Genomic DNA, 23,169 nt, shown 5'->3' with positions numbered 1-23,169 from the left:
CTTCAGTATTCTTGCCTTGAGAACCGCATGAACAGTATGAAAAGGCAAAAAGATACGATACTGAAAGATGAACTCCCCAGGTCAGTAGGTGCCTAATACTCTACTGGAGAAGAGTGGAGAAATAGATCAGGAAAGAAAGAAGAGGCTGAGGCAAAGCAAAAACACCACCCAGTTGTGGATATGACTGGTGATACAAGTAAAGTCTGATGCTGTAACGAACAGTGTTGCATAGGAACCTGGAATGTTAGGCCCACGAATCAAGGTAAATTAGAAGTGGTCAAATAGGAGATGGCAAGAGTGAACGTCGACGTTTTAGGAATGCGCGAACTAAAATGGACTGGAAGGGGCAAATTTAATTCAGATGACCATTACATCTACTACTGTGAGCAAGAATCCCTTAGAAGAAATGGAGTAGCCCTTATAGTCAACAAAGGAGTCTAAAATGCAGTACTTGGGTGCAATCTCAAAAACAACAGAATGATCTCTGTTTCCAAGGCAAACATCACAGTAATCCAAGACTGTGCCTCAACCAGTAATGTCAAAGAAACTAAAGTTGAATGGTTCTATGAAGACCTACAAGACCTTCTAGAACTAACGCCAAAAAAAGATGTCCTTTTCATCATAGGGGACTGGAATGCAAAAGTAGGAAGTCAAGAGATACCCGGAATAACAGGCACCTTTGGCCTTGGAGTACAAAATGAAGCAGAACAAAGGCTAACAGAGTTTTGCCAAGAGAACTCACTGGTCATAGCAAACACCCTCGTCTAACTACACATAGACATCACGTAGAGATGACTCTACACATAGACATCACCAGATAGTCAGTACTGAAATCAGATTGATTCTATTCTTTGCAGCCAAAGATGGAGAAGCTCTATAGTCAGCAAAAAAAAAAAAAAGACCAAGAACTGACTGAGGCTCAGATCATGAACTCCTTACTGCAAAATTCAGACTTAAATTGAAGAAAGTAGGGAGAACCACTCGACCATTCAGATATGACCTAAATCAAATCCCTTACGATTATACAGTGGAAGTGACAAATAGTTTAAAGGGATTAGATCTGATAGAGTGCCTGAAGAACTATGGAAGGAGGTTCATGACATTGTACAGGGGGCTGTGATCAAAATCCCCAAGAAAAAGAAATGGAAAAGGCAAAATGGTTGTCTGAGGGGGCATTACAAATAGCTGAGAAAAAAAGAGAAGTGAAAGGCAAAATATAAAAGGAAAGATATATCCATCAAAATGCAGAGTTCCAAAGAATATCAAGGAGAGTAAGCCTTCCTAAGTGATCGATGTGAAGAAATAGAGGAAAACAATAGAATGGGAAAGACTAGCCATCTCTTCAAGAAAATTAGAGATACCAAAGGAACATTTCATGCAAAGATGGGCACAATATAGGACAGAAATCCTAACAGAAGATATTAAGAGGTGCCAAGAATACACAGAAGAACTGTACAAAAAAGATCTTCATGACCCAGATGATCACGATGATATGAATACTCACCTAGAGCCAGACATCCTGGAATTCGAAGTCAAGTGAGCCTTTGGAAGCATCACTGCAAACAAAGCTAGTGGAGGTGATGCAATTCCAGTTGAACTATTTTAAATCCTGAAAGATGATGCTGTGAAAGTGCTGCACTCAATATGGCAGCGCATTTGGGAAACTCAGCAGTGGCCACAGGACTGGGAAAGGTCAGTTTCCTTTCCAATCCCAAAGAAAGGCAATGCCAAAGAATCCTCAAACTACCACACTATTGCACTCATCTCACACGCTAGCAAAGTAATGCTCAAAATTCTCCAAGCTAGTCTTCAACAGTATGTTAACTGAGAACTTCCAGATGTTCAAGCTGGATTTAGAAAAGGCAGAGGAACCAGAGATCAAATTGCCAACATCTGTTTGATCATAGAAAAAGCAAGAGAATTCCAGAAAAACATTACTTCTGCCTCATTGACTACACCAAAGTCTTTGACTGTGTGGATCACAATAAACTGTGGAAAATTCTTCAAGAGATGGGAATACAGACCACCTGACCTGCCTACTGAGAAATCTGTATACAGGTCAGGAAGCAACAGTTAGAACTGGACATGGAACAACAGACTGGTTCCAAAGAGGAAAAGGAGTACGTCAAGGCTGTATATTGTCACCCTGCTTATTTAACTTCTATGCAGAATACCTCATGAGAAACGCTGGACTGGAAGAAACAAGCTGGAATCAAGATTGCTGGAAGAAATATCAATAACCTCAGATATGCAGATGACACCACCCTTATGGCAGAAAGAGAAGATCTAAAGAGCCTCTTGATGAAAGTGAAAGAGGAGAGTGAAAAAGCTGGCTTAAAACTCAGCATTCAAAAAAAACAAAAGATCATGGCATCCGGTCCCATCACTCCGCGGCAATAGATGGGGAAACAGTGGAAAGAGCGACAGACTTTATATTCGTGGGCTTCAAAATCACTGCAGATGGTGACTGCAGCCATGAAATTAAGAGGCCTGCTCCTTGGAAGAAAAGCTATGGCCAACCTAGACAGCGTATTAAAAAGCAGAGACATTACTTTGCTGACAAAGGTCCATATAGTTAAAGCTGTTGTTTTTCCAGTAGTCATGTATGGATGTGAGTTGGACCATAAAGAAAGTTGAACGTTGAAGATTGATTTGATGCTTTTGAACTGTGGTTTTGGAAAAGACTCTTGAGAGTCCCTTGGACTGCAAAGGGATCAAACCAGTCCATCCTAAAGGAAATCAGTCCTGAATATTCATTGGAACAGCTGATGCTGAAGCTGAAGCTCCAATACTTTGGCCACCTGATGCAAAGAACTGATTCATTTGAAAAGACCCTGATGCTGGGAAAGATTAAAGGCAGGAGGAGAAGGGGACAACAGAGAATAAGATGGTTGGATGACATCACTGACTCAATGAACATGAGTTTGAGCAAGCTCCCGGAGTTGGTGATGGACAAAGAAGCCTGGCGTGATGCAGTCCATGGGGTTGCAAAGAGTTGGACATGACTGAGCGACTGAACTGAACTGAACTGAAGTCAGTGTTATGGCATTGCAGCCAATTCTGTAAAGTCAGGTAGGCTTGGTGCACTTCAGTTTGGACTCCAGCCAGCTCAGGAAGCTGGGCAAAGACTGCAGCAGTGCAGAGGTGGAGGCAGGCAGCACCTTGGAAAGAAGGAAGTGGCCAAGAGAATCTGAGGAAGCATTCCTTCCAATACTCCTACATAACATCAGACCTAAAGTTAACTTGTACCTTTGCCCTCCCCACAGATAATGTATTTAACCTCATTTACCTCCTTCCTTCTTTATATATTATTACCATTGTATATTTCTTTTGGTGTTTCACTAGACATTTATATTTGTTTTACCCAGTTACTGTTTATTATGATTTTATCACATATTTACCACTTTCTTGGCTCTTGATTTATTCTTATATCTTAGATCTGTTGAGGATCATTTTACTTCTACCAAAAGTATACCCTTCAGAATATACTAGTGTTCAGAATATATAATATGCTACCTGGTATGTAAAGAAGAAAGAAAAAAAAGAATATATATTTGTATCTCAAAGAAGCAGCAGTGGAAAGCAATAGAGGAAGTCAGTGAAACCAAAAGTTAGTCCAGCCAGTTGACAAATATTTCACTAAGCTGACCAAGAGAAAAAGAGGACTCAAATTACCGAAATCAAGAGTGAAAGAGGAAACATCACTTTGGACCTCACAGAAATACAGATCACAGGGGAATACTATAGACAGCTGGGGGCAAGAGTGAGTGTTAATAAGTATGGAGTTTGTTTTTGGACTGATGAAAATGTTGTAAGATTGATTATGGTGATGATTGTTCAACTCTGTGAATGTACTAAAAACCAGTGAATTAAACACTTTGAATAGGTTAAGTTGTATGATATGTTACGTGTATGTCACGAAAGCTGTTTTGTTTTTTTTTTTAATGAGGGAATTTGGGGGCCTCCCTCGTGGTGTAATGGTTAAGAATCAGTCTTGGAACATAAGGGACACCTGTTCAATCCCTGGTCCAGGAAGATCCCACATGCCTTGGAGCAGCTGAGCCCATGCACCACAGCTACTAAGCCTGCACTCCAGAGCCCAGGAGCCGCAGCTACTGCAGCCCACAGGCCTGGAGCCTGTGCTCCTCAATGAATGAGAGAAGCCACCACAAAGAGAAGCCTGCACCCACCAACTAGAGAAAGCCTGTGCACAGCAGCCAAGACCCACGACAGCCAAAAATAAATGAATCTTAAAAAAAAAAAAATAAAGGAATTCCCTGGCTGCCCAGTGGTTAGGACTCTGTGCTTCCAGTGCAGCAGGCACAGGTTGGGGAACTAAGATCTCACAAGCTACACCATGCAGCCAAAAAAAAAAGTTTAAAAATCTGGAAGAATACATAGGAAACTGTAGAACAATGGATGAGAGTAAGAATTATTTTAAAATATTTTTATATAGTTTAGTATTCAAAAATAGTAAAATTTATGGAATCCTGGAAAGTTGTGGTGAGACAAATGAAAGTAAAGTAACTAATGTTAGTTATTAGTTAAGGACCTGAAAGCAATCATGTTCATCAAATAAAGCTGTGGGTATGGAGCTGGAGGTTGAAGATGGACTGTAGGAAAATTGCTTTTCCATTTATTTGGGTCATAGTGTAAACAATACTTTCCAACTATATGTGGCAGTATGTGCACTGTTTCCATTTTGTTGTGACCGTGTTTGCCCTAGAGTAACTACAACGTGAAGATGGCAGTACTGGGTGGAGGCTGAAGAAGATAAGTAACTAGATTAAAAGCATGCTAAGTCTTGTATTTGAGGAGCACAAGTTGACCCACTGTATATCTGAGTACATGTCACAATTGAAACACTAACTTATGTTGACACAGTGAGGGAAAAACAGGGATTCTGCTGCTCAGCGGTGGCTTCCCTGAGAGCTCAGTTGGTAAAGAATCCACCTACAATGCAGGAGACCCTAGTTCAATTCCTGGATCAGGAAGATCCACTGGAGAAGGGATAGGCTACCTACTCCAGTATTCTTGGGCTTCCCTTGTGGCTCAGCTGGTAAAGAATCCGTCTGCAATGCAGGAGACCTGGGTTCGATCCCTGGGTTGGGAAGATCCCCTGGAGGAGGGCATGGCAACCCACTCCAGTATTCTGGTCTGGTCTGGGTCATAAAGAGTCAGACAGGACTGAGCGGCTTTCACTTTCACTGTTGCTCAGAAAGGCAGTAGGAAAGAAGAACTGTAAACATTTTGTAAGATTTCTCAATTACTTTGTGAAATTCCTCATTTGTGGTCCTCTCTGTGTTCAGCTGTCTGTATCTCTAACGAGCAGCATGCTCATAACATGAAATGCCTTCATGCATAGTAAAAAGAAAGGGTGGTACCACCAGCCCTTGGGAAGTGGGGCAGTAGAATTCCCCTGTCTGTAGTGGGTGAGAGTTTAGGAGAGAGGGCAAGAACTATGAGTCCCTAGGTCCTATACTAAGGAAGAAAAGAGCATAGGAGATTGTCATGCTTCTGAGAAATAGCCTCAGAGTGTCCTGATACTCCTTTGGGTCCAGTTCTGTAAGAATAGGAGAGTCATTGTTTTCCTTCCATGTGTTCCAATTCGGTTCTATGGAGACCTGTTCCACGGTGGGCTGGGGACATAGATGGAGTCCTTATGGGATAGAAATTCTTGATTTCACCTGACTAAATTGTTACTTGAGTCACACCTCAGGCCAGGGCACAGGAAGTAATGCACAATTTGTTCATTTATCCATTCGTCCACTCAGCAAAACTTGTACATCTGCTGTCTGTCTGATGAGACCCTAGGTGTCTGGATATGGATACCAGGAAGAGGAAACAAACCCGACCTTGCGGCCCTGTGACCCTCCCAGCCTAAGAGGCAGACCTGTACAGAGGTCCACGTGACAGTGCTGATGCTTTGCCAAGTGCGTGGGAATGCAGAAGAGAGGCTGTGAAATGGGCTCTGGTGCAAATTCAAATGCCCTAGGGGACCAGGCAGGTTATGCAAATACTTGAAAAGGAGCCAGGCTAATGCAAAGTGGTAAGCACCTGAAAAGTACTGGTTCCATCCGCAGGAGACAGCCTCTGGATGGAGCAGGAGGAGAGAGATGTAATCTTCTCAGTACACCCTTTTCTACCTTTTGGATTTTATACATGGGCATCTGTTACCTAGTCTAGAAGAAAACAGTTTTTTCAAAGGCGGTAACTATTACTCAGCTCCAACCCATTTTTTATTTCTGAAAATGTAGTTTCCCTCAGACTGTATATTTTAATATTTGAATAAAAACTGAAAATCTGGACTTTTAAGTGAGTTCCCTAAGTTTAAAATGTTGACATCAAATTTTTTAAACCACACAAATGTTAATTTTTAGAACATCATCACAACCTTAAGAGTAGGTGATGATTTCTTAGGACACAAAAAACATGTATCTTAAAAGGAGAAATTAAAGTCAGACTTCATCAAAATTTAAAACATCTGCTTTGGAATACGCCATTAAGAAAGCAAAAAGAGTTCATAGATGGGGAGAACATGTTTGCAGTGCAAACATATAACAGAAGACTGGTGTCTAAAAATATATAAACAATTCTTGCAGTTCAATAATAAAAGGTAAATGACCAATTTATCTTGTTTTTACTGTTTTTTCTGACTGCACACATCCCAGGTTTTTTTAAATTGAAAGACAGTACAGAATCATGAAATGATGTCTAAGGGTCCTCAATATATGCTGCAATGACCAAGGTCCCCATGCAATGACATGGAATCTGGCATTAGCCCCTGCAGGCTTTGTTAGGCCTCCTTTCTTGATTGTCGCATACTGTTTCTGGTGTTCAACCAGCTTCAGGCATATTTGATATTTCTTGTCATGATAGCTTTTATCCTCTCATCTGAAAAGCACAGCTTTCCCAACTTGGCTCATTCTTTGCCATGGCCTCCTGTACAGAAGTGAAACACCCTGAGGCACAAGCTCTCACACTAGCAGCACCCACACAGACAGATTCCACCTCTTGTGACAGGACCACAGGCCTGCCAGTAATGTCTGTACACATTTGCACAGACAAGGGATTCTTGCTCAGGCCCCCACACAAGTAGAGAGTGCTGACAGGGTACCCAGCTGCCTGCCTGGCTTCTGTACTGATGCACACCTTGAAAGCAGGTAGAGAATGGCAAGATCGTCAAGGTCCAGAGGCCTTAAAAAAAGAAATATATGAATAGCCAATTAAGTCATTAAATTAAAGCCACAGTGAGATACATGCCTGTGCCCTAAAATGGCGAAATGATACTGCTCTCTAGGTGTGTATGCATGTTTTGGTTAAAGAAAGGCACTGAAAATAGTATTACTTTAAAACTTACAACATTTCAATCCAGAGGCCATGCCCTTTAGTGTCAGATCTTCTGAAGGAGACTGGTTGCTGTGGAAATCTCACCAAACGTAAATCATCAGTGAGGAACCCCACAAGCTGAGCCTTCTTACTCAGATCCAGGTGACTGCTTAAATAGCATATGTACTTGGCATCTGCAAAGTTGGCATGACCCTGTCCCCTGTGGTCTATCAGCTTTCCACCAACACTGACCACTTTTATTCAGCCAAGACCCGGGGACCATGGCTAAAAGCAAGTGCCCAGATGCTTTAGTAGAAAAATTCAGTTTTGTGCCTATCCCCACGTGACAAGATGTTCCACAGATTACAGCCAGCCTTGGCGTTACTGGCTTCCCCTCGCAGGTGTGTCTGTGCACGCTCACATCTCTAGTCACTCCCTGGGGACAGAGATGCTGGTGGCAGCTACTTTGGTGAGCTCATTCTACTGTGAGGACAGCAGTACTGTCAAGCACCACCCCAGAATCCTTCTACTAAACAACCCAACTTAAAAATGGAGAAGGACTTCCCTGGTGGTACAGTGGATGAGAATCCATCTGCCAGTGGAGGAGACTCAGCTTCAATCCCTGGTCCAGGAAGATCCCACATGCCACTGAGCAACTAAGCTCTGCGCCACAACTCCTGAAGCCCGTGCACCTACAGCCCATGCTCCGCAATGAGAGAAACCAGTTCTTAAGCCCCAATTAAGAAGCCGGCATTCTCTACAATTAGAAAAAGCCCTCGAGCAGCAAGGAAGACCTGATGCAACCAAAAAGTAATTCAGAAATGGGCAAGAGATTTGATCACCTTTCCAAAGGAAATATATGAACAGGCAATTAAGTCATTAAGTTAAAGCCACAATGAGATACATACCTGTGCCCTAAAATGGCTATATGATACTGCTCTCTAGATGTGTTTGCATGTTTTGATTTTAAGAAGGCATTGAAAATAGTATTATTTTAAAACTCAAAATGTCAGATTCTCTTTTCAGATTGTGTAGTGGACATTAGTGTCTGTTTTTTGGCTACCCACATTTTCTTTCTTTGGAGATTTTTTTCCCCTTTCTGCTAATATAGAGGTGGTATGTATATCTTTTTCCAGTTAAGACTATGCAGACGTTTTTCCTGTCAATAGGAGGAAAGGAAAAGCTCTTTCAACTGATAAAGGGTATCTACTGCTGCTGCTGCTGCTGCTGCTAAGTCACTTCAGTCATGTCCGACTCTGTGCGACCCCATAGACAGCAGCCCACCAGGCTCCCCCGTCCCTGGGATTCTCCAGGCAAGAACACTGGAGTGGGTTGCCAGTTTCTTCTCCAATGCAGGAAAGTGAAAAGTGAAAGTGAAATCGCTCAGTCGTGTCCGACTCCTAGCGACCCCATGGACTGCAACCCACCAGGCTCCTCTGTCCATGGGATTTTCCAGGCAAGAGTACTGGAGTGGGGTGCCATTGCCTCCTCCCGGGTATCTACTAGATATCATCAAACTTTAGAATTCCTGCCAAAGTCAAGAATAAGATATCTATTATTGCTGTTATTAAGCAACATTGTATTAAAGGATATACTTGATTCAAAAAGAAAACAAAATGATGCTAAAGACAAAACTATCATAATATTCAGATATTACAAATATCTACTTAGAAAATTCAAAACTATTTACAATCAGATGTTAAAAGTAGACCAGGAGTCCTATATATCATCAATAAACATTTAGAAAATAGAATAGTAAAAATAAAATTCAATTCATAAGGGTAACGAAATCTACAAGGTGCTAAAATAAATGTAGTGTGCATTGGTGTATATAATATTATAGGGGAGAAGTAGGTTGATGGGGCAAAATTTTATCAGCAGAAGGGTCAGCAATGTAGAGTTCCCCCTGACCTCTGAACTTCCTGTAGAAAGAATTGCTGGTCCTTAAGCAGCTGGATGTACCAGGGAAAGTGTCCTAAAAAACACTGTCATTGTAATGACACATTGTAATACATTGTAATAACACATTGTATGTGTTAATACGAAAGTTAGGAGGAGTCAACTATTTAACAACCATTGCTTCTTGGCTGAGTAGATGGCCTTGTGGAAGCAAGGCTTGGTCAGAAGAGTTCACTTGCCAATGAGGCTGGTAACAGTTTGCCTCTAACTCAGCAGCTGGCTGAACTACCAAAATGGAGAGGGACACCTGTTTTTGCCTTTTCTTAATATGTAGGCTTTGTGGCACAGTGGTTAAAAGTGTAAACTTCATTGCCAGACTGATTAATCAGAACCCCTATATGCCTGAGTTTCCTCATCTGTAAAATGGAGATAATAAAAATAGCTACTTCATTCGGACTGTTAAAGGGATTAAATGGACATATCTAAGGTGCTTAGAACTGTGCCCGGCAAGTAGTAGGTGCTAAACAAATTTTAGTTATTATGCATAATATTATTGAAATGAGTTTTGAAACTATAAAGCCAGAAAAATTAAGAAAGCAGGAGGGGACCATCAGCACACAGAATATTTTAACAAATCTTTGGAAGATGGAAACTCAAATAGAATAGTAACCAGTGAAGCAGACTGACAGAGCCCACAGCCTGAATACACGTGTAACACCTGGGAGGCTGTGTACCTTGTACAGAACCCTGGAGCAGCAGGTGGCCAGAATGCCAGCTAAGAAGGTGGGCAGGAAAGCCAAGGGACTAACTGAATAATCTCTGAGAGACTGCCAGCTCCGTCTACCCCACCATCAGACTGTTTATTATGCAGGTGTTGTCACTAAGAAGAAACATTAGTGGATTTTTCTCTTCTGAAAAAAAAAAAAAAGGAATAAACTGAGTTTAGAGGAGCTAGTGTGGGTCCTGCTGCTGCTGCTGCTGCTAAGTCGCTTCAGTCGTGTCCGACTCTGTGTGACCCCATAGACAGCAGCCCACCAGGCTCCGCCATCCCTGGGATTCTCCAGGCAAGAACACCGGAGTGGGTTGCCATTTCCTTGGGCATCACCAAACAAAGAATCCTTCAAGAACTGGTCTTTTTATGTTCCTCAGATGAGTTTTCAGCTGCTGTCTCTGACTTTACAACTGACTTGAAATCATTTTCTGAGGTGTTTCTCTGAAGTTGAGGGCTTCTCCTAGGCAAGTCTTAGCTCCCTAATCTTCCTCCGTAAAGTTCAGATCGCACTCACACGGCTTTTAATCAGACTCTTTAACCAGAATTTTGATCAGTCAGCTTTGCAATCGCCTAACTTTCAAACATGAATTGAAAACCATTGCTCTGTACACATTGGAGGAAAGCTGGTAATGTGGAAAATCTCAAAGGTAAATAGTAATTAGCCTTGGAGGAAACAGATCATTCAGGAGACAGATGAACACTATTTGGATTAGTTCTGATAAAGATAAATTGTACATCAGACCGACAAAATGGGGATGACCTCAGTGACCTGGCCCAAGTCACAAATCTAAATCCAGGTCAGCCAGCACTTACAGGAAATGCCTGGCAACGAAACCTAGTATATATACGCCAATCACAATCACCCCAACTCAGCTTTACCTAGTTTGCGTGAGTCTAGAAAACAGGACATGCTACCCTTCAATGAATCCCTGACCTCCTGGCCAATCCTGCCTCTTCCCTATGAAACTGACCTTTACTCTCCCCAACCCGACCCCGACCCCCGCTCTCCCCTTTGGAGCAGCGCTCTGTTGCCGTGAGACATTGTGCTCCTCCAGTCCAAGGATTGTTTTCCCTTGACTACAGAGCAACAAACTCGTGGTTTTAGCTTTGTCATTTGACAGTATTGCAGCAGAGATTTTAAAAAATTACGTTGGCTAAGAAAATGAGATCTCGTGAAAGAAATAGACAACAAAAAAGAGCTGTGGGAAATTGAAAGTATAATTGCTGAATTTAGAATTACTATTGGAAAGTTGGAAGATGCTGAAGACGGAGTCTCCCAGAAAGTGCAGCCATAGGACGGAAAAAGTATATGAGCAAAAAAAAAAAAAAAAAGAACTTTGGTGATAAATTCCCATCTGAATAATGGGAATACCAGAAAGAGTGAAAATAGAATAGTAGGCAGTAGGAAATTACCAAAGAAATCATAGAAGATAATTTCCCGGGACTGACGGGAGGTCCACACGTTCAGCTTGAAACAAGTCCACTGGGTTCAGTAAATGTACAAAGACCCACACCAAGACACAGTAACTTTGAGATTTTATAACCCATGGATAAAAGAGAAAACCAAAAAAAAGATACAGGAAAGATGGAAACTAACACCAAAGAAACAAAGACATGTATGTACTAGCAGCGGAAACATTAATCAGTCTTAAATTATTTAGAATAAAATACTTCTGTTGTGGGACTTGGTTTTGTGAGGACTTTGGAGTCCTGACTAACCCTGATGACTCAGTACTCTAGAGAAGTTACTGGTGATTTCTCAGGAAATTGCAACTTGTTCTGGGTGTTAGTTCCTCAGATTGTTCTCGCTGCTTCCCATTAAAAGGACGAAGAGAATAGCTGTATTTACTCTCTACATTCTCCTTCCATTCAGCTGGGACTCTGGATTAACTTCGAGGTAAAGTAAATCACCACCTCTGGCAAAAGTACTTTTCCACTTATGACCTCTTATTTCTCTTACTCTTGTTTCTCTCTTTGGAGGCAAAAGGACAGGCACCGGAGTCACACCGATGTGGACTCAAATCCTTTCCAGGACACAGCAGCAGCACTGGTACTGTTAGCACTGCAGTTAAAGAGCATGAAACCTGGAGAGGGCCTTGGAGGTCTCCCCAGAAAGGCCCTTGGGCTAGCGAAACTGACCACTGAACTTTGTAGAAGTGCAGGAGTGATTCCAGTTAGTTTGTTGCCGCCCTGTGCTTATTTATCTCCAGGGAGGCCTGGAGCTATGGTATTGTCTATTGGCCAAACCTAAGTGAAACATTCTAGCGATGAATGTGGCCCTGTGCTAGAATCTGAAAGGACAAGGGCAGCCCATTCCAGCTTGTTTGAGACAAGTTAGGTGTCCTACTTTGGGCTGCATGACTGAAGCAGCATAGAATATCCCTCCTTAGGTGAGAGAGTGATTTCCCTGAGACAAAGGTACCTAGCACGTATCTAGGTGGTTCATTACCTAAAACAAAGCATGGACTGTATAACGGAGAAAGGGTCCTAGAAGCTGGGACCGGAGTCTGAGACCACGCTGATGTTTGCCTGCCTTTTGTTTTTATTTTTGTATCATATCTTTCAACTTTATTAAAGTCTGAAGTAAATATACTATGTAGAGGCTTGTGAGTTTTTTCTATTATCTGACCCTGTGTACTTGCTGAAGTTGGCACTGTGAATGGGATTATGGGAACAGTTTTTGACTTGATTATTTAAATGCTCGCTCAGGCTTTGTTTAGGAGGAAAAAAGTGGGAGAACTACCTAGAACCACTGATGCCAGGTTGGCTGATGAAGGCATCCTGATTTCAATTCACTCTAGTACTATAATTATTCATGGGGGGGAAAGCATACCAATAGATTTTTTTTTTTTTTTTGCTATTTTAAAAAATTGAAGTATAGTTGATTTATGAGCTTTCCTGATAGCTCAGCTGGTAAAGAATCTGCTTGCAATGCAGAAGACCTCAGTTCGATTCCTAGGCTGGAAAGATCCCCTGGTGAAGGGAGAGGCTACCCACTCCCGTATTCTTGGGCTTTCCTGGTGGCTCAAGACAGCAAAGAATTAACCTGCAATGTGGGAGACCTGGGTTTGATCCCTGCGTTGGGAAGATCCCCTGGAGGAAGGCACGGCAACCCACTCCAGTATTCTTGCCTGGAGAATCCCATGGACAGAGGAGCCTGGTGGGCTGCCGTCCGTGGGGTCACAAAGAGTCAGACACGACTTAGTGACTGAATGCAACACAGCACAGTGTGTATCTGTTAATCCCAAATTCCTAATTTTCCTCTCTCCTCCCCACCACCCCCAGCAATGGAATTTAAAGGTGGCAGATCCAGAGTCACCAGAAGCATTTAAATAGGTTAAAACAGAAATTCAGAGAGAGGGGAATTCGGTCAAAAACAGTGAGGCAAACAAGGCAGACCTCAGCAGCCAGCCCGGTATCAGTGGTTCTAAACCTTTCTCTCCCTTTTCACGGTCTGGGCTGCTTTGGCAAAAATGAAAGTACTAAGATAGTACTGATGAAAGTATTAAGATAGTACTGATGAAAGTACTAAGATAGTACTGATGAAAGTACCAAGGAAGAGCCCCAGGCTGCTAAGTCCACCAGGCTTTGGCTGGTTTCTTCTGTAAAGGAAAGGAACTTGAAACCAAAGGGAGAGTTGAGCAGATGCTTCTTTTGGCCGGAATGTGACCCTTATCTGCTAACTGCTAAAGGAATTCTACGGGGAGAGCGCATGAAGACACAAACTGAAATGAAGGTACTCTTCAGTCAAAAAGCCCAGTAACCTTGTGGACTGATGAGAGCTTCCTGAGGAACCACTGCTGAGATGGACTTAACATCTTAGAGATGAAGGAGTTCTTTTCTTTACACTGAGTACTTCCAGATGAAGGGCATGCTTGGGCTTAAATGAGATCTTCAGTGAGCTGCAACTTCTGCAGAAATGTGGGTAGATGGGCAAATTCCAAGTCAGCTTAGCCTGATTAAGGCAGGGCACACAGAGCAAAGTTGGTCACATGGAACTATCCAACTCCACCTGTAGGCATTAAACAAAATACTTTGTTGATTCCTGAAATGTTGAGAATGCAAGCATGTGTCTTTGAACTTGTTATATGATGATACAGATTTACCCTAATCTATCCTTTTATCTACTTCCCTGGTGGTTCAGACGGTAAAGCGTCTGTCTACAATGTGGGAGACTCGGGTTCAATCCCTGGGTCAGGCAGATCCCCCTAACAAAGGTCCGTCTAGTCAAGGCTATGGTTTTTCCAGTGGTCATGTGTGGATGTGAGAGTTGGACTGTGAAGAAAGCTGAGCGCCGAAGAATTGATGCTTTTGAACTGTGGTGTTGGAGAAGACTCTTGAGAGTCCCTTGGACTGCAAGGAGATCCAACCAGTCCATTCTAAAGGAGATCAGTCCTAGGTGTTCTTTGGAAGGACTAATGCTAAAGCTGAAACTCCAATACTTTGGCCACCTCATGCGAAGAGTTGACTCATTGGAAAAGACTCTGATGCTGGGAGGGATTGGGGGCAGGAGGAGAAGGGGACGACAGAGGATGAGATGGCTGGATGGCATCACTGACTCAATGAACGCGAGTCTGAGTGAACTCTGGGAGTGGGTGATGGACAGGGAGGCCTGGCCTGCTGCGATTCATGGGGTCACAAAGAGTCGGACAGGACTGAGCGACTGAACTGAACTGATCCTTATATCTTTTTTTTTTAATTAATTTTTTGACTGCTCTGAGTCTTTATTGCTGCGTGTGGGCTTCAGTAATCGTGGTGCATGGGCTTAGCTGCCCTGCGGTATGTGAAATCTTCCCGAGCCAGGGATCGAACACGTGTCCTCTGCGTTGGCAGGTGGATTATTAACCATAGGACCACCAGGGAAGTCCTGATCCTTTTATCTTAAGTGATGACTGATACTCTGATACTACTTGGACTCCATAGGTGACCTTACTGTTGAAGGCAGGATAAAGGTCCGCTGTTACAGACCTACTAGTGCATTTTCTCTGAATTAGACTAAGTTATAAGCAGAAGAGCAATGTAATTCAGAAGAAAAAACAAGAGTAAAGGGTTGAAACAGCAGGGGAAGGAGAGGGTGAGAGGAACTGAGAGTAGCATTGACGTCCACGCGCTGCGGTGTGTGAAGCAGGCAGCTGTTGAGAGGCTGCTGTAGAGCGCAGGGAGCTCAGCTTGGCGCTCTGTAACGACCTAGAGGGAGGGGATGGGGGCGGTGGAAGGGAAGCTCTAGAGGGAGGGGGCTATTCACACTGTTGTGTGGGCTTCCCTGTGGCTTAGATGGTAAAGAGTCTGCCTGCAGTGCAGGAGACCCAGGTTCGATCCCTGCGTCAGGAAGATGCCCTGGAGAAGGAAATGGCAATCCACTCCAGTATCCTTGCCTGGAAATCCCATGGACGGAAGAGACTGGTGGACTACAGTCTGTTGTTGTACATCAGAAACTAACAGCACTGTAAAGCAATTATCCTCCGATTAAAAAGAAATATGGTATAACCAGCCAAAAAAAAAAAAAAAAAAGAAAGGGTTTAAACAAATCTCAGGACTAGTAAACCAAGTGACGATGTTCATGAACCTCTTTTTTCCCTCTTCAGAAAATGGCCGCCCAGGAGAAAGCCCCTGAGGAGAGGATTTCACAGTTTGATCCTGCTGTGTTCCCAGAGATGTCTGCTTTTCTAGGTGTAAATGCACTTCAATATGTAAAGGAAATAGAAGAAGAAGAACACAGAGACAGAGAAAAAATGCAAAAAGGCTTTAATTCACAAATGCGTAGTGAAGCAAAAAGGGTAAAGACTTTTGTGACCTATACCACCTTCAGCTCGTGGATGCCCCAGGAGATGGCAGAGGCTGGGTTTTATTTCACTGGCACAAAATCTGGCATTCAGTGCTTCTGCTGTAGCTTAATCCTCTTTGGCACTAGTCTCCAGAGCTCCCCCATGGGACACCACAAGAAGTTCCATCCAGACTGTGAGTTCCTTCTGGGTAAAGACGTTGGTAACATTCCCAAGTATGATATAAGAGTTCAGAATCCAGAGGACACGTTGAGGAAGGATGACAAAGCAAGGTACCAAGATGAGAAGGCCAGACTCGAATCCTTCGAGAACTGGCCATTTTATGCCCAGGGGACGTCCCCAAGGGAGCTCTCAGCTGCTGGCTTTGTCTTTACAGGTAATTTGAAATCACTTTCTGAAATGTTTCACTGGAATTAAGTTTAGGCTCAGTTGCAATGCTTTGTTCAGTTGCAGCATCTTGTGACTCTTTCCTCACTTGGTCAACATATTATACTAGGTACACCTGTTTTCTCAAGATTCAACTTCAGTACTTTTACTTTAGCTTCAATAGAGCATGTCAGTTTACCAAAAATATAAGCAAAATAAGAAAGTGACTTTTTCTAAAATTTTGGATGTTAGATAATACTTGACTGGATTTCTAAGGCCCTGAAAATAAAGTGTGAGGTCAGTCTGACCCTAGTCTCCTTCTTACCCATCCTCCTTTGACTGCTCTTAAATGATTGTTCTCTGATCCTTTTAAATGATTCTTTTAAATTCTTAGGTGATTGTTCTCTTAATTGCTGCAGCACTGGAGGGTTTTGGTGTGTGTGTGTGTGTGTGTATTTAACCTTAAGTTTAATTATAACATAGAGGTCAAGTTGCATTTCAGAAAACTGTGTCTGTGTGCTCAGTGCTCACCCAGTCATGTCCGCCTCTTTGTGACCCTGTGGACAGGGGCCCTCCAGTCTCCCCTGTCCACGGAATTCTCCAGGCAAGAATACTGAAGGAAATTGTACGTTGTTTGAGTTGTCCTAGCCACGCCATAAAAGTCACGACAGATCTGAGTGAGAATCCTGATTAATACATACAGCTCTCGTTTACTGAGCACCTACCTGAAGCTAGGCCCATCACCACCACCAGGCACGGGTTAAGCACTTACACTAATCCAACAAACTTGTCCTTTCCCTCCATTTCACAACTAATGTCACTGAGGCCCAAAGAGTTTAAGAAATGTGCCTAAGGGTAGCCAACAAAGACCTACTGTATGGCACAGGGAACTCTGCTCAATGTTATGCGGCAGCCCGGATGGGAGGGCAGTTTAGGGAAGAATGAATACCTATAGATGTGTGGCTGAGTCCCTTCGCTGTCCACCTGAAACTATCACAACATTGTTAATCGACTATGTGCTGTGCTTAGTCACTCAGTCACGTCTGACTCTTTGCGAACCCATGGACTGTAGCCTGCCAGGCTCCTCTGTCCATGGGATTCTCCAGGCAAGAATGCTGGAGTGGGTTGCCATACTCTCCTCCAGGGGATCTTCTCAACCCAGGGATCAAACCCAGGTCTCCGGCATTGCAGACGGATTCTTTACCATCTGAGCCACCAGGCAGCGACTGTTAGTTAGTTCAGTCGCTCAGTTGTGTCCGACTCTTTGCGACCCTATGAATCGCAGCATGCCAGGCCTCCCTGTCTATCACCAACTCCCGGAGTTCACTCAGACTCACGCCCATCAAGTCGGTGATGCCATCCAGCCATCTCATCCTCTGTCGTCCCCTTTTCCTCCTGCCCCCAATCCCTCCCAGCATCAGAGTATTTTCCAATGAGTCAACTCTTCACATGAGGTGGTCAAAGTACTGGAGTTTCAGCTTTAGCATCAGTCTTTCCAAAGAACACCCAGGGCTGATCTCCTTCAGAATGGACAGGTTGGATCTCCTTGCAGTCCAAGGGACTCTCAAGAGTCTTCTCCAACACCACAGTTCAAAACCATCAACTCTTCGGCGCTCAGCTTTCTTCACAGTCCAACTCTCATATCCATACATGACCACAGGAAAAACCATAGCCCTGACTAGACGGACCTTTGTTGGCAAAGTAATGTCTCTGCTTTTCAATATGCTATCTAGGTTGGTCATAGCTTTTCTTCCAAGGAGTAAGCATCTTTTAATTTCATAATGACTGTACTCCAATATAAAATAAAGTTTAAAAAAAGAAACAAAGTATTTAAATTCCGTCTCAGGTACACTGCACAGTGCTTGACACACAGTACATGCTTCCCTGGTGGCTCAGAGGTAAGAGTCTGCCTGCAATGCGGGAGACCCAGATTCGACCCCTGAGTCAGGAAGATCCCCTGGAGAAGGAAATGGCAACCCACTCCAGTATTCTTGCCTGGAGAATTCCATGGACAGAGGAGCCTGGGGGGCTACAGTCCATGAGGTCGCAAAGACTTGGACATGACTGAGCAACCAACACTTTCATATGTTAGATATAAGATATGTTAATTGTTACTATTATTGTTATTTAATAGCAGAAGCTTGAAGAAATTCATATTGATAGTGTTACCCAAGTTGAATGTAAAGAAGAATTGAAAAGATTTCTGGTATAGGATTCCCCAGATGTCACAGTGCACTTATCATATATTTCTTCAAGATATTATAGTTAATGTCCTAATTGACCAAGAGACTGAAGCAGAGAAAATGCAGAAAAACCACATCTTTCCGTCATGTTCACAGTGGTTGGAGTTTGTAGTTTGACTTTAATCTGCCTACCAGTTTGTGTACCATTTACATCTCAAAATGCCTAAACCACAAGTTGGTTTTCTTCTTAGTTTTGAAAGCTGATCCTTTTGTAATTCCCCTAAAAACAGTTGTCAAAAAAGAAAAATATACTTGCCGAACATACATTTCAAAAGTGGAAAAAACTACGGCCAAGTTTCCACAGAAATTTCATAGCAATGCTCCAGCTGAAGTCTTCTGTGCTTTACTTCATGAGCTCAGGGTTCCTCTGCTTTCCCACTGCTTTGGTGGGCATGTTGAGTTCAACAGCTTGGAGTTCGGTGTGTGAAGTATGGCCACCGCTAAGAGGTGAGGTTCAGGCTTCAAAAATGGTCACTGAGGGCAGTGGGACTGTGGATGAGGATTCAACCGATGAGAGTGTGAATGAGCAGATGTGGTGGAGCATGTCTCATCTACGCACAGGGCAGTCAGCTTGCAGAGACACCCCTTCCAGACGACCCCATGGTGCTATTGCCGGGCCGTCTAAGTGGCTTGCTTCCTACGTAGGTAAACGCGACACTGTCCAGTGCTTCTCCTGCGGCGGATGTTTAGGAAATTGGGAAGATGATGACGATCCCTGGAAGGAACATGCCAAGTGGTTCCCTAAGTAAGTAGATAAATATTTTTTGCTTGTAATTTTTTTAAGACAAAGCGAAACTAAAGCGTCACCTTCCCAGAGCAGAACCTTCAGTTTTGACCTTTCTCCTTCCTAAATAAGAATGCTCCAGAATTTATTCAAGCAAGAAAGTCCTGATGACACTGTGAAATTTTTTAATTACATAATTTTAAAATAGTTTCTTAATATTGTTTCATTATCTAAGATACTAAGATATGATTTGCCAAGTAGAAGTTTCAGAATCTACCTTAATAAATATGGATAATTTGTATTGGGATGATGTAAAATTGTATAAAACAATGTTTAAAACATCATTACAAATGGTTTCATGTACTGCTGAATATATACCAGATGTAAACATTGTGTTTCAAAAACTCAGTAAGAGTTTTGATTATTACAGTGGTCTTGAGTTCTCTGCTTAGAAAATATGTTTTAAAAATTATTTCTAATGTTACATTTATTAATATTTTCTAAATGACTGTATCTACCAAATACACATTTATTCCTTTAAAATTTTTAAAACTTTCATTCTGGAAAATTTCATATGCAAGTATAGAGACCACTTATCAACACATGGGCAAATCATATTTCATTCATCTCTCACATACCTTTCCCCAGAAATAAAAATAACTAGATTATTTTAAAGCAAATCTCATTATATAATGTCACTTGTTGATATTTTAGCATATACTCTAAAATGCAAGAATATTTTTTAAAAACATAACCACAGTATTATTCTGCCTCCTAAAGAGGATTAGCAGTAATTCCTCAATCACATCAAATACCTGAGGCAGTGTCCTAATGACCACATCCCCTCTCTCTTCCCTGTTTACTCTCTTTACTGATTTGAAGTAGGATGCAAACAGAGTCCTTACATTACATTTGGTTGATATCTCAAGATTTTTGGTTTACAGATTTCCTCCTCTCTGACTTCTTCTTGTCACTTTCTCATGGAAGGAGCTGTGTAGTCTGTCCCGTAAAGCTTCCTCCCCTGGGTTTGGCTGAATGTTTTTCTGGTGTCATTTAACATGTTTCTCTACTTCCTATATCTCCTGCAATCTGATAACTGGATCTGCAGCATGCTTTGGCTCATCTTATTTAACATACTTGTCATGCACCTACCACATGCAAAGAAGTTGCTGGTTAGATCTTAGGTCAATCACAAAAAAAACTGGGCTGTTGTTTAGGATTCTATGTCATCTTTCACACAGACAGCCGTGCTCACAAAAAATGGAAGGATGTCTGATCTGTTCAGTAAGAAAAAAAAAGCAATATGAATGCGTAGTGTATGGACTTGTTTGAAATATATAGAGGAAAAAGTTAAAATATGCAAATCAACCAATTGATATTTTAAGGTTTGGGTTTGTCAGGAAATGAGGTGGAGAGGGATTTTTCACATTTTACTTTGTTCACCTCTATCTTGTTTAAATTCTGGGACACAAATGTATTTCTTTTAAAGTTGTAAAAAAAAAGTGAGGGGGTGGGAGGGAGGAAGAGAACAAAGAGAAGCAATTGGGGGAGAGAGAGATGGAGAGGAAAGAGAAAGGGAGGGGAGCTCTTCCTGACAAGCAGATGAAACAGTTATAGGGAAGCATGAAGCCAGATGGTTAAATACTGATTACTTTTTGGCCCTGCTCACGGCTTCTGGGATCTTTGTTCCCTGATCAGGGATCAAACCCGCATCCTCTGCAGTGAAAACAAAGAATCTTAACCACTGGACCACCAGGGAGCTCCCCCAGATGGTTAAATACTTTGAATGTCATTCTGATTCGTTGACCAATCAAAAACAGACACCCAGCCAATCATACTTAGCATTGGCAGTGCCCCACGTGGGTATGTACCGAGTGAACATCAATCCTGGCTCTGGGGCACCTGTCTCAGCTCTGGCCTCAGCCATTGCTTCACTTATCCTTAGGGCCACGATGCTTAGTGTCCCTGGGCTACACACTGGGCAGACCCTCATGCAATGGTCTAGCCCCAACCAGAGCTGCAGATTCTGTCAGGTGGCCCTCATACACCTTCTCTAATGTACAGCCTAGGGAAAGGTGAGAAGCATCAGGGGAAGATGTGAGTCCCGTGCTCAGCCCCAGATCACGAGGGAGCTAAGGTCTGCTGCTGCAAAGGGGTGGGCAAAGTGCAGAGGCTCGGAGGTGCACAACGCTGCTTCCTAACACCCAGACCCTAGCCATGTTACTGAACCTCTGCATCTCATGTGTAAAAAAAAAAAAAAAAAAAGATAATCCATAGCTGGTTGGTTGTTGTAAGGATTATAAACAAAGTATATGGAGCAAATGCCTTGTAAAAACTACCATGTGTTATATGACCATTTCACCTTTCACCTGTTTGTCATCATGAGTATATGGTTAACCAGTGTATTTCAGAGCTGGAAGAGAACTAAGACTCCTCCAATTTTTTGTTGATTGTGCCCTAGCCTTAACTGTTTGGGCATCATTAAAAAATATATATTTATCTCTTGGCTGCTCCGGGTCTTAGTTGCGGCACATGTTATCTTTGTTGCGTCATTTGGGATCTTTCCTCTGCCCGTGGACTCTCTAGTTTTGGTGCATGGGCTCAGTGGTTGAGGTGCTTGGGCTCTGTTGCTCTGCAGCATATGAGATGGTAGTTCCCCGACCAGGGACACAGGTTGTGTCCTGCATTGCAAGGTGGATTCTTAACCACTGGACCATCAGGAAGTCTCTGGGCATCCGTTTTTGCTTTGTTGCTGCTTTTATAAGCTATGGACACAATGTCTGAGTATATTCCTACAATTTAAAATGTTAGTACTCAGTGCACTGTGTGTGTGTTAGTTGCTCGGTCCTGCCCAACTCTTTTCGACCCCATCAACTGTAGTCTGCCAGGTTCCACTGTCCAAGGGATTTCCCAGGCAAGAATACTGGAGTAGGTTGCCATTCCCTTCTCCAGGGTAGCTTCCCAACCCAGGGATCGAACCCAGGTCTTCCACATTGCAGGCAGATTCTTTACCGTCTGAGCTACCAGGAAAGCCCACTCGGTGTACTAAATCATTGTAAATAAATAAAATGATTTTTACTGTGTTTTTAAGAGAAGTAGTATGTATTGAGCTCCTTCTCAACCCACTCTAAGCATGTGGGGAGGCCCCACCCCTCATGCGCTATGTGGATTGTGTGCAGATTTGGGTTATGTATGGATTTGAGTTGTGTGGGGATTTGGGCACTCCTTGGAAGGATCTGTATACCTAAAAACTGGGGACCTCAGTGGCCCAGAGAGATGGCCCTCCAGTGATGTATGGCTCATCTAATGGAGTTCACTTTCTCACATCTGTTCAAGAGAACACTGGTGAGATTGACCACTTTGGGCAGGGGAGGTGGTACGACGGAAAAAATCAAAAGGTTTATCTCTTCTCCATGACTGGCAGGAAGTGGAACTCACACTCTAGCCTCTTGACTCTCAGCCCTCTTGTTACTCTGACATCACTAGAAAGGGAGTTTAAATTTGTAAGAGAGAGAGTTTTAAAAAGTGAACCTAAAATTGCTTCTGTTTTGTGGAATGTGTTTTTTAAGTGTATTCCATATGCTCTTTTTAAAAAATTCTAACTATCAATTTCCATTGTATATTTCTAAGGAGTAGTATATATATTTTTCAATAGATGAAATTTATTATCGTTTGTTACCTTTACTGCCAGTAACTTTTATGTAAGTATAGGAACTAGTTCCTCACTGTAGTTTAACTTAACAAAAACACCTCCAATCTATATATTGTTATAAATCCATCTCTTTGATTGTATTATGTTTTGTTTAGGATAAAAGATAATCTGAAGATTTAGTTTTGCATTATTACACATGTCATTAATGGAAATGGTAATTATATAATAAAGTTAACTGTCATAAGTTTTGGGGTAACTTTTTTTGACAGTTTTATCAAAGTAAAAAAGAACTGAGCAATTTAAAGTACGCAATGCCATAAGTTTTATTGTGTTTTTTGTGTTAATGTGTTAATGATTTTTGTGTCACTGCAGTTATAAAGATACAGGATATCTCTATCACA

The 23,169-nt window shown here is 42.4% G+C and overlaps 1 protein-coding gene and 1 pseudogene across 3 annotated transcripts in view; one reads left to right on the top strand and one right to left on the bottom strand.

The window, feature by feature from the left end:
* Window positions 1–5,810: 5,810 nt before the first annotated feature.
* On the bottom strand, window positions 5,811–12,079 carry LOC101110706 (FGGY carbohydrate kinase domain-containing protein-like; annotated as a pseudogene).
* The window catches only part of NAIP (NLR family apoptosis inhibitory protein), a 42,517-nt gene continuing 31,195 nt past the window's right edge, over window positions 11,848–23,169 (top strand). For all 3 annotated transcript variants that reach the window (XM_012096791.3, XM_042233702.1, XM_004017115.4), the window contains exons 1-3: window positions 11,848–11,897; window positions 15,586–16,159; window positions 19,038–19,137. In XM_012096791.3, the coding sequence (XP_011952181.3) occupies window positions 15,589–16,159; window positions 19,038–19,137 (671 nt within the window). In that variant the 5' untranslated portion in view covers window positions 11,848–11,897; window positions 15,586–15,588. The remainder of the gene's footprint in view (window positions 11,898–15,585; window positions 16,160–19,037; window positions 19,138–23,169) is intronic.

Source organism: Ovis aries, chromosome 16, assembly GCF_016772045.2.
Source record: "Ovis aries strain OAR_USU_Benz2616 breed Rambouillet chromosome 16, ARS-UI_Ramb_v3.0, whole genome shotgun sequence".
Taxonomy (NCBI): Eukaryota; Metazoa; Chordata; class Mammalia; order Artiodactyla; family Bovidae; genus Ovis; species Ovis aries.
The sequence above is the reverse complement of the archived record's forward strand: the minus strand, read 5'-3'. Positions and strand labels throughout refer to the sequence as shown.